General features: G+C 46.4%; 1 protein-coding gene across 1 annotated transcript; it reads left to right on the top strand.

Annotated features, from left to right (window-relative positions):
• The first annotated feature begins 302 nt into the window (after positions 1-302).
• Positions 303-3275, top strand: LOC140723660 (uncharacterized). Its single transcript, XM_073038227.1, has one exon. It carries the CDS (start codon positions 1141-1143, stop codon positions 2746-2748), a length of 1608 nt encoding a protein of 535 aa, XP_072894328.1. The 5' UTR covers positions 303-1140; the 3' UTR covers positions 2749-3275.
• Positions 3276-12221: the final 8946 nt, after the last annotated feature.

A 12221-nucleotide genomic window follows, 5' to 3' on the forward strand; every position in this document is an offset into this window, starting at 1 on the left:
TGAAATACTGTCCTTCACCCATTGATGTCTTTTGCAAATATTTTTACAGGTTTGAAATGACAGAACACTTGTGCACGGGAATCTCAAACACAACAACACATCAGTTTTGCTGACTCTGGATATTTAAGGAGTGACCAAATATTTTCTTTGCGACACCAACACATCTGTTGTTGATCCACGGAGATGAAGAATTATCACATACCAGCTGGTAATGTGTTCTGTCACTGAAATGAAGTTTTCTGTTGTAACTCAGTGAAATCCACTGGAACCGGGGTGCTGAGAACATATCAGCATTTGTTCACTGGAGATCAGTTCTTCAGCTGCTTTGATTGTACAAGGGATTCAAACATCTGACTTTCTGAATTGACAGAGAATTGATCGCAGTGAGATATCATTCTCCTTCTCTCAGTGTGGGAGGGGATTCACTCACAGCCTACCCACAGACACGCCAGTGAGTTCACAGTGGGGAGAGGCCATTCACCTGCTCTGTGTGAGGGAGGGGAACTACTCAGTCATCCAGTCTGAAGATACATCAGCAAGTTCACACCTTAGTGAGATGCTCCACCTGTTCTGACTGTGGGAAGCAATTCGTTCCATTGTCGATGCTGAAGGTATATCCTAAAGTTCACCAGTGAGAGGACATTGACCTGCTCGGATGGTGGGAAGACATTCACACGCTCAACCAGACCACAGTGACACCAATCAGTTCACACCGGGGAGAAGCCATTCACCTGCTCTGAATAGGGGAACGGGTTCACTCAATCATCTCAACTGAATGAACAGCAGCGAGTTCACACCGAGAAGAGGCCATTCATCTGCTCAGACTGTGGGAAGAGATTCACTCACTCGTCCACACTACATAGACACCAGCGAGTTCACACCGCGAAGAGACCATTCACCTGCTCAGACTGTGGGTAGAGATTCACTCACTCATCCACACTACATAGACACCAGCGAGTTCACACTGGGGAGAGGCCATTCACCTGCTCAGATTGTGGGAAGAGATTCACTCACTCGTCCAACCTACAGAGACACCAACGAGTTCACACTGGGGAGAGGCCGTTCACCTGCTCAGACTGTGGGAAGGCATTCACTCAGTCAAATCACCAGCTGCAACATCAGTTAGTTCACACTAGGGAGATGCCATTCACAAGCTCAGACTGTGAGAAGGGATTCACCCAGTCATCTCAACTGAAGTCACATCAGCGAGTCCACACTGGGGAGAAGCCGTTCACTTGCTCTGAATGTGGGAAAGGATTTGCTCGGTCATCTGAACTGAAGGTACATCAGCGAGTTCACACTGGGGAGAGGCCATTCACCTGCTCAGCCTGTGGGAAGGGATTCACTCACTCGTCCAACCTACACAGACACCAGCGAGTTCACACTGGGGAGAAGCCATTTATCTGCTCTGAATGTGGGAAGGTATTTGCTCAGTCATCTGAACTGAAGTCACATCAGCGAGTCCACACTGGGGAGAAGCCATTCACCTGCTCAGAATGTGGGAAAAGATTCGTTCAGTCATCTGTACTGAAGTTACATCAGGGAGTTCACACTCGGGAGATGCCGTTCACCTGCTCAAACTGTGGGAAGGGATTCACTCACTCGTCCAACCTACAGAGACATCAGCGAGTCCACACTGGGGAGAAGCCATTCACCTGCTCTGAATGTGGGAAAGGATTCGCTCAGTCTTCTGAACTGAAGTCACATCAGCGAGTCCACACTGGGGAGAAGCCATTCACCTGCTCAGAATGTGGGAAAGGATTTGTTCGGTCATTTGAACTGAAGTTACATCAGCGAGTTCACACTAGTGAGAGGCCATTTACCTGCTCTGACTGTGGGAAGGGATTCACTCACTCGTCCAACCTACACAGACACCAGCGAGTTCACACTGGAGAGAAGCCATTCACGTGCTCTGAATGTGGGAAACGATTCGCCCAGTCATGTCAACTGAAGTTACATCAGAGAGTCCACACTGGAGAGAAGCCATTCATATGCTCTGAATGTGGGAAGGGATTTGCTCAGTCAGCTCAACTGAAGTTACATCAGAGAGTCCACACCGGGGAGAAGCCATTCACTTGCTCAGAATGTGGGAAAGGATTCATTCGTTCATCTCAACTCCTGAGACACCAGCAAATTCACACTGGGGAAAAACCATTCATCTGCTCAGAATGTGGGAAGGGATTCACCGATTCAGTTCATCTGAAAGAACATCAGTTTGTTCACACTGTGGAGAGGCCGTTCACCTGCTCAGACTGTGGGAAAGGATTCACTCGGCGTTTTAGTCTATTAACGCACCAGTTAGATCACAGTGAGGAGAAACCATTCACATGCTCTGAATGTGGGAAAGGATTCACCCAGTCATCTCAACTGAAGGAGCATCGGCGAATCCACACTGGGGAGAAGCCGTTCGTCTGCTCTGAATGTGGGAAGGGATTCGCTCAGTCATCTCAACTGAAGTTACATCAGCGAGTTCACACTGGCGAGAGGCCATTCATCTGCTCTGAATGTGGGAAAGGATTCAGTCGTTCTTCTCAGCTCTTGAGACACCAGCGAATTCACACTGGGGAGAAGCCATTCATCTGCTCAGAATGTGGGAAGGGATTCACCGATTCAGCTCAGCTGAAAGAACATCAGCTTGTTCACACTGGGGAGAGGCCGTTCACCTGCTCTGAATGTGGGAAAGGATTCAGTCGTTCATCTCAGCTCTCGAGACATCAGCAAATTCACACTGGGGAGAAACCATTCTGAGGAAATGCGGAAATATAAAAAATCATTTTGAACCCAAGTAACCTCTAGCTAAAAGAATAATTGGGACTGAACAGGAATTTTTGAACAAAAGTAAACTCTGTCTTCAGCAGTTAAGAAAGTAAACGGCTTATACTGGTTTCCTTTTAATTGTCAGAGGGACATTGAGAATTTGATAATGTATATTGTACCCGTGTTTGAGTAAGGACTCATCGATAAGGACAGCAATGAACATCTGCCTGGAATGAAGTCAGGACCTTGCAAAGGGAATAGCTGATAAGGACTGGACTGTATATCCATCTATATTCAAACCTTGAGTTAGTGCACTCTGTTATCTAAGACATTAAGTTTTGCACCAACAGACTTGGTGAGTGTACCAGTTCTAATAGCAGCTTGCAACAGTGATGTATGGGACTTACTGTGTATGAATATACTGCTGTAACCTGACTGAGAGAGTCCACTTGTCAGATGGTTGGCAGCACTGACATGCCTTCCCTTTGATAACTGGGTCTCAAACTCTTGCAAGAGAATCCAATAAACTGTGGTGTCGAGAGGAAACTGGTCTCCCGAGTTTTATTCAGATTCAACTTTAACATTGGGCGTCACGAACAGGATCCCAATACAGAGGGTGCGAAGCAGACAGACTGAGTAAGCGGCCGGACCACTCCAGGGACTGCGGAGACCGACCGGGCGCCCAACGGGTATTTCACCTTTTGTCGCTCTCCGGTAGTTCCTTTGGAGGCACGGTTCCTCGCCGAGGGCTGCTTGCATATCTTGACAGGATCGGGAAAGTATCTGTCGGAAGACTTGTAGAAAGTAGGCAAATGTTATTAATTGAGTAGGAGTCGGATCCTGGTAAATATATTAATTGAGCAGGAGGCGGTACTGGGTAAATTTTACTAACTGGGCAGGAGGCAGACGTGCTGGGTAAATTTATTAATTCAGCAGGTGGTGCCTGCTGGGTAAATTTATCTGATTTTTAATTGAGCAGGAGGCTTCGTGCCGGGTAAATTACTTAGAGGGAATGGAGTCGAGTGATACGAGTGGGCCGAGAGCAGCCCTACACAATGTGTGTGAGAGTTTTCCAGACAAGGAAAAAGATTTGTGAATGTTGACTGCAGCGCAGAATAAAAAGATTGGGGGGGGGGGGGGGAAATGTGGCCAGTGAGCGGGAGCCGGCGATATCACCTCTTGAGAACAAGCAGTAAATTTGATATCGAAGAAGAAGTGGAAATTGTTGAAAGGGCAATGGAAGGATAAGGCAGATGCAAAGTGGAACAGTACATGATGAGCAAGTTGGAGGGGTGATGCGTGTGACAAAGGGAGAGAGGTACGTACTGTAGAAGGTTGAGAGACGCTAAAGGCGGAGTGTGAATGGGTGAATGGGCGTCGAAAGCGAGAGCAGGAAAAACAACGTCAGCAAACCAAGGCCGGCCTGGATAGGAGAGAAGGGCAGGAACGTCAGTCTAAAGTTCGAACTGACAGGGAAACAAGGGATCCCGAACCCATGTCTGGGATACCGATCCTGTTTGAGGATGGTGACCGTGATGAGGAGTGGGCACCCACCGTACTCCCCCCACCTTACCAGGGGCCGAGTGCACCCAGTGCTCCCGAACCTCAATCCTCCCAGTACTCAGATACGGTGGCTGCTCGGGTAAAACAGCGGCAGCGGGGAAGGGGAGGCAGTCTATATCCTCAGATCCAGAAAGGGAATACCGAGGATTATTCCAAGACAGGGAGGGGAGAATCCACTGAAACCCCAGAGTTAATGGCTCCACGGAGACAATTGTCCAACCGAATGCTGCCTAATCCATGAGCAGCGGAGGAGGGACAGCTCTCAGTGATTCCTGTGTACGCACCCTGGAAGCCTCAAAAGATGACTGGAGAGGTTAAAGGAAAAGAGGGCAGTGCATTACTGGCCGAAGTTCCAGGTTTCCCTCGGTGACAGACACGATTGGTGCTTCCCCATACCACCGTTAGGGTTTGCCCGGGGTTCAAGCTAAAGAGCGTGGGTTTCTTGCCTACACCCTGACGAAACAGTCCTCTAGCACCAAGGGAGACTGGCAAGACTTGGCCAACTCCGATGCTGGAAGGAGTCAGAGGTGAAGACGGGACATCTTGTAAGACACTCTTATTATTGACCGAACCCAAGACGTTGTACCACATCTCCGGATAATTTCGGTCCATGAAGTCGGCCGCACCAAATTCGCCCCCCTGTTTGGATCACCGTGAACGAAGGATAGACTCTCCCACCCCTTCCGCATTACCCCCTCAAGCCCGAGGCAACGTTTTATGAGGATGGAAGGTCTCTGGTAATCCAGCGAGGAAATGATGTTCTGGCTATGTGATAATGACGGACAGTGACGTCAGCCTCTTTCGAAACAGCTGTTTCCGCCCAGAAGGCTGAGCTGTTCACTCTGACTCGTGCCTGTATCCTAGCAACAGATTTAAATGAGAATTTTTACACAGACTCCCGTTATGCACAGACTACGGAGCTTTGAAGGATTCCTGACTTGTTTTGGCTACCCCATTTTAACGTACCTTTGCAAACAACTTACTCAGCACTCTACAGCTACCTCGAGTTTTGGCTATTATGGAATGTGCAGCCCATACTGGGGAATCTGATGAGATATCTATTGGTAATGCCAGGGCTGATGCAGCAGCTAGACAGACAGCCTCGATTCCCACACGTTTAGACACCTCGGGAACCCAGCAAGCTCCTATTAGACAAAATCTAAGGACGGGGATGCCAGACATGGGGGAGATACGTACGTTTCAGGAGGACGCCCCTGAAGGAGAGCGCGAACTATTGTCCCACATGGTTTGCCACCGTGAACTTCAGAACAATTTATGGGTGACCTCTGCAGGTCAGGTCTGTGTTCTTACCTATTTTGATAGATGATGTACACGCCTGGGCAAGGAGGGAATGGTTGAATGGTCAGTGTTTCCTCTGTGTTCTTACCTATTTTGATAGATGATGTACACGCCTGGGCAAGGAGGGAATGGTTGAATGGTTAATACATTGTTACAATCTTGCTGACACCCTGATTCCCAGAAAGCAGCTGCAAAGCGTGCACACGCCCAGCTAATCCACAGCCACTTCCAGGACAGCGGCGACACGAGGCGCATGTGGAAGGGCATCCAGGACATCACCAATTACAGGACAACATCACCTGCAGACCAGCTAGCAGATGTTCTCACTGACATCTTCAACATCTCCCTGAGCAGCGCCACCGTTCCAACGCGCTTCAAGGCCGCCACCATCGTCCCCGTGCCGAAGAAGTCTTCACTGTCCTGCCTGAATGACTACCGTCCCGTTGCACTCACATCCATCATCATGAAGTGTTTCGAGAGGCTCGTCATGAGGCATATCAAGACCCTGCTGCCCCCCTCACTGGACCCCCTGCAGTTTGCGTGCCGTCCCAACCGCTCAACAGATGCTGCCATTGCTACCTCCCTCCACCTGGCCCTAACCCACCTGGACAAAAAAGACACATGCGTTCAGATGCTGTTCATAGACATCAGTTCAGCATTCAACACAATCATCCCTCAGAAACTGATTGGAAAGCTGAGCCTACTGGGCCTGTACACCTCCCTCTGCAACTGGATCCTAGACTTCCTGACTGGGAGACCTCAGTCAGTCCGGATCGGGAACAGCATCTCCAACACCATCACACTGAGCACGGGGGCTCCCCAGGGTTGTGTGCTCAGTCCACTGCTGTTCACTCTGCTGACCCACGACTGTGCTGCAACTCACAGCTCGAACCACATCATCAAGTTCGCCGATGACACGACCGTGGTGGGTCACATCAGCAAGAACAACGAGTCAGCTCACAGAGAGGAGGTGCAGCGGCTAACGGACTGGTGCAGAGCCAACAACCTGTCTCTTAATGTGAACAAACCAAAAGAGATGGTTGTTGACTTCAGGAGGGCACAGAGCGACCACTCCCCGCTGAACATCGACGGTAGAGATCGTAAAGAGCACCAAATTTCTTGGTGTTCACCTGACGGAGAATCTCACCGGATCCCTCAACACCGGCTCCATATCAAAGAAGCCCGGCAACGTCTCTACTTTCTGCGAAGGCTGAGTAAAGTCCGTCTCCCACCCCCGTCCTCATCACATTCTACAGGGGTTGTATTGAGAGCATCCTGAGCAGCTGCATCACTGCCTAGTTCGGAAATTGCACCATCTCGGATCGCAAGACCCTGCAGCGGATAGTGAGATCAGCTGAGAGGATCATCGGGGTCTCTCTTCCGGCATTCACCGATATTTACACTACACGCTGCATCCGCAAAGGAAACAACATTATGAAGGACCCCTCATACAATCTCTTCTCCCTCCTGCCGTCTGGGAAAAGGCTCCGAAGCATTCGGGCTCTCACGACCAGACGATGTAGCAGTTTCTTCCTCCAAGCCATCAGGCTCCACAATACCCGAAGCCTGGACTGACACCTTGCCCTATTGTCCTGTTTATTATTTATTGTAATGCCTGCACTGTTTTTGTGCACTTTATGCAGTCCTGTGTAGGTCTGTAGTCTAGTGTAGCTTTCCCTGTGTTGTTTTTTACATAGTTCAGTCTAGTTTTTGTACTGTGTGATGTAACACCATGGTCCTGAAAAACGTTGCTCATTTGAACTATGCACTGTACTAGCAGTTATGGTCGAAATGACAATAAAAGTGACTTGACTTGACTTGAAAAGCGAGCCAAAGCATGTTTAATTTCTAAAAGAATGAATGCTGGAAAGAAAGTGCCTTTTGTTTCCGGAACTACCCCCTTGTCTGGCGGGCCTTTTTTCTTGTTTACAGCTTGGTTTTATAGAATTTCCTAGAGTACATTGTTATGAGTGTTGCTTAGTGACAGTAGATGCATTTAGTAGATGACTGTTGTGAAAATATTTCTAAAATAAATAATTCCTCACTATGGACTTCCAGAAATGATAAACTCGGTCAATGCGCCACATTTTGTAGCCAAAATAAATGAGGAAGTCTGTAAAGAACTTGCTATAAAACAGCAGTTCCACTGCACCTGCCTTCCGAAAGCAGCCGGCATAGTGGAACCAGCCAATAGTACCGTGAATGATCAGCTGGACAAACTTACACCAGAAACTGGATTGACCTGGTTGAAGGTTTCACCCTTAGCCCTAGGTTGCCTACATTATGCCCCACGATGTGACGTCATTGATCTATGTTCCCACCTTTGTCTATCGAAGTTTTACAGATAAAGCTAGAGTTTGTCTGGAAGTAAAACCTGTGATTTAGTGTACACTCTTATCTAATTAACTAAGTTTTGCTGTAACTGATTTAGTGGGAATGTCCATGGAACCGACTGTTCTTTGTTCCGCCAGTTCTATAAATTGTCATGTTTCTGAGTGTTAGACAGAAAGCTCGTTGCGAGCTGCCGGGGAGAGAGAGAGAGAGAGAGATACTCAGTCTTCCTGATGATCGGCTCCGAGTCCTTTCTCGCCGGCTGAATTGGAACAAATAAACGGGTGAAAGATTAAATAAAGACTTGTTTGTGGTGTAGTTATTTGTTCTGGTAAATTTCAGTTTACACTCACATCCAAGACTTCCATCCGGACCATCGGGACAAGCCTGGAGGATCGCCTGGAGGCTCCCGCTGAAGGGGGGGGGGGAGGGGGGTTCGGTACTATCATGGACCCGTCTGGCAATTCCCCATCTTGCTATTACCTCCTTAATTGGACATTAATCCCCTCGTCTGATTTCCGATCATTCTCAGTTCCACTAATTACAGAACACATGGTTCACATTAGCGAAAACAGGGTAAAACTCGGGCATCACGGCCACGCTTTGCCAGTTCGTTGTTCGACTCTAGTGTGAGTAAACCTCGTTTCCTGATTCCTTAGGACTGCCAGTTCTAAGCTCCGCATCATTTCCTGGATACTCTACGTAAACACTGTCTCCGTGTAAAGACTCTGCTGGATACCGGTTCCCCGTTCGCCACGGTGCTAACACCTCACAACTCTGCCTCCGCGCCTCTGTCCTGCGCTGGGGTTCATCCTCAGCCTCGTCCTTGCAACCATAGCAGGGAGATGAAATAAACAACAACACTAAAATAAACACAATAACAACGTTACCCAAGGAGCTGATTATTGGTTTCAGGAGGAAGAAACCATAGGTTCAGACACCAGACTACATCGGCGGTGAAGAAAGTCAGGAACTTTCTGTGCATCTGGTTTTCGGTGCGGTGTATTTGGTAGAATCAAGAGCTTCGATGCGATCAGTCACTTCTCCTACCCCCGATAATACAACGTTATTTAGCGATGCTTGATTGTACAGAGAAGCTTCACTCACCAACTTAATTTCTGATAAGAACTCCACGGAGTCAGACTGCTAAACATGTCCAGTTACAGGTCAAACGAGAGTTTCGTTTGCCAGATATTTTAAACCGGGTTTCGTAAAGAGCCGCGCGCTTCCTAAGCGAAGCAACATTACAAATATTATTTACATCAATAGAATCAAACCAATCGGGAATAAAGCTGTAGTGATAGCCATTAAATGTTCTTTATTTGATAAGCCATTCAATCCTGGAATCATTTTAGTAACCGCCTTTGAACCGTCTCCAGTTTCAGCACATCCTTCCAAAGATAAGCGGCTCTTATCTTAGAATTACCATGGTTCTAGATTGGGTATAAGCACCAAACCTCAGTGGAAGACAAGCCGGCTTGCATTTACACGCCGCAGCTGCATAACAACCCAGCGAAGTCAGCTGCTAAGCATGTCCATTTATGGGTCAGACGATAGTATCGTTATTAAACTTCCGTTTATGTAAAGAACCACGCTTTTCCAGAACGGAAAGGCATTTGAAAAGCACCAATGCAATGGATGTTACAAACATCCTAGCTCACTTTAACCGTCACGGGCTTTCCATGTTCTCGACATATTGCTCAGGTTCTCAACAAGAAAGTCCACTCTTGTGCCAGAAACCGTTAATCTGTGAATTGTAATGGAACTGTAGCAATGGAAGAAAAATCACACCAGCATCACGTGGGTGGTTGGCATTTTTCAATGCAGTCTCTGCTCACGTGAAGATCTCATTAAGATCTCATTCGTTGGCACATCTGCCCAAGTTAATTGAGTTAATTTTGCTGAACGAACCGGTAATGATAGGTTATTAACGTTCTCTCACCAGGCTACATGAAAATATGGTTAACTTTCCGGAAATCTGAATGATATCAGCATTTATTTGAACTCCCAACAAACTTTACAATCGGAAATGCGTTTTATCTACAGAGCCGACCACTTAATCTGAGCAGATGTTGGAGTCCATACGTCAATTGCTCCCTGAATTTCCTCTGTGTCAGAGTGTAGATACACGTGTTGGTGCAGGTGGAGAGAAACTGCAACATCAACGCGAACTGTTGCAGGTTATATGTCGGGGTGTTCAAATATCTGTCAGTGTAAGAGTAATTCTGAATTTGCCAGTCCATAGTATATACAATATAGGGGATCCACAACAATATGAAATTGGCTGACAGAGCGAACAATAAAATTATTGACTTTCTCCGGTTCTCCACCTCTGGATCATTCTTTTTCTCTCTGATGTTCCTGAGCCCCCGGCGAACTCTGTTTGCCGCGATAATATGACTGACTGTGAAAGCATTAAAAAGTAGAATCAAACCGATCGGCAATAAAGGTGTAGTGATAGTGTTAAAGAACTGGTATGCTTTCCATGTTGGTAAAGTTAGGTACTCCACTCTCGCAATGCAACGCCAGGGTATGTTGTCAATGATAATGTCAGGTTCTACCGCAAAGTAGAATGGAACACTTTTCGCACAACTTCCTAAACAGACAACTACAATCACAATAGTCGCTGTCCTCTCGGTGCAGTATCGTTCCCGCAGCTTTTGACAACAGATTGCAACGCAGCGATCGAACGTGAAAGCCACCGTGAGCCAAACAGAACAGTCCATGGTTGCGAGCCTCAGGACAAGAGTCATGGCGCAAACCGGTGTAATGAGCAAAGTAAGGGAATACATATAAATATTATTTATAGGACCGAGTACAACAGCAATAATAACACACATTAAATCAGCTGCTGCCATTCCCACCAGGTAACGGGAGATGCAAATAAATGTGTTGTATCGGATTGAGTGAGCCTCAGACATCAGGCGGCCCTCGATTCCGAGATTGGAAATATTGTTCGCACAGGTTCCATCACTGTCCTAAATTGATTCTTTGATTTACATGTGGCAAATAATGTTGAATATGTACATTGGGACCGAGACGCAATAGAAAAAAATGGCATTCTCACGTTGTGAGATGGATGTAAGAAATAAAATATATCATATTTTATCTAAATTAAAACCCGCCTAAGGAAGAAGGACGCAGAAAAACAGGTATATGGAGGAATTTAAGGTGGAGGTGGGTTATATCGGAAGCAGCGTTTAAGGGCCGGCACAACATTGTTGGCCGAAGGGCCTGTTCTCTGCTGTGCTGTTCTATGTTCTATGTTCTAAAACGGAGAAGTTTTGCACGTTATTGTGGCAATTTCAAAGACAAATAAACAGAAAAAAATACATGTCAGAGAGTAAAAAAAAACCCGTGACATCGAAAAGCCAGTGGTCTCGCAGAGAGAGCTGCAACGATGCTTAAGATTTTGTGTTGATGTTTGTAATCGTGGGAGTCTCAATCTTGATGCAGAATCAGATTCAGACCAATACCTGATGGGGACACTGGAAGTTGGAGTAAGGTAAAATGCTAGAACTGTAGCAATATTAACACTCAATCACTTGTTAATATTGACCAAATGATCGGACACCAGAATAGAGTAACACTTCGAGAGAAAAATGAAAGAATAAATTAAAATACATATTTAAACCCAAATACGTTTCATACACTCATCAGATGAGGCACCACGCACGTACAGCAGTAACCAAATCCAGTTACTTACCAGGGATACCAGTCGCTGCTAGTACAGGATAGTAAATACTCGCCATGTAGTAAATTGCTGGATATCCCATTTTCTGTCTGAATTGGTGATCAGTTGAAAATAGTCCAACTGCCGATGTCTACTGTTGTTTGCTTTGCAAGTTCTTATAGAGGAGAGGAACGGGCACTCTGACAAATTAATCACATCACGTGGTCAGTCACATCAGTGACAGTACACTGAACAAACACTTCAGAATTGTTTTCATTTGTATCAATTTCGTCATCGTGCAATTAAAATCGCTTCCTCGGTGGAATCACAAAATAACAACTATGTTTAATTTTGTTTATTCACACCTTCAAACGAGAACGTTGTACATTCTTTCTCCATGACACATAATTGGTGCGTTTCACATAAAATAATCCTTAGTCTCAATACTTTTACAACGTGCACTATCACTCTCAAATAATTATCAGTAGTAAGAATAGGCGAAATGAATTAAGATTCTGAGATTAAGGGAGGACAGTTAATTTGATTTTTGAATTCAATAATCTTTTCCTGGAAGGGGAGTGCTCACAACTGCTTTCAG

Source organism: Hemitrygon akajei, unplaced genomic scaffold (genome assembly GCF_048418815.1).
Source record: "Hemitrygon akajei unplaced genomic scaffold, sHemAka1.3 Scf000123, whole genome shotgun sequence".
Lineage (NCBI taxonomy): Eukaryota > Metazoa > Chordata > Chondrichthyes > Myliobatiformes > Dasyatidae > Hemitrygon > Hemitrygon akajei.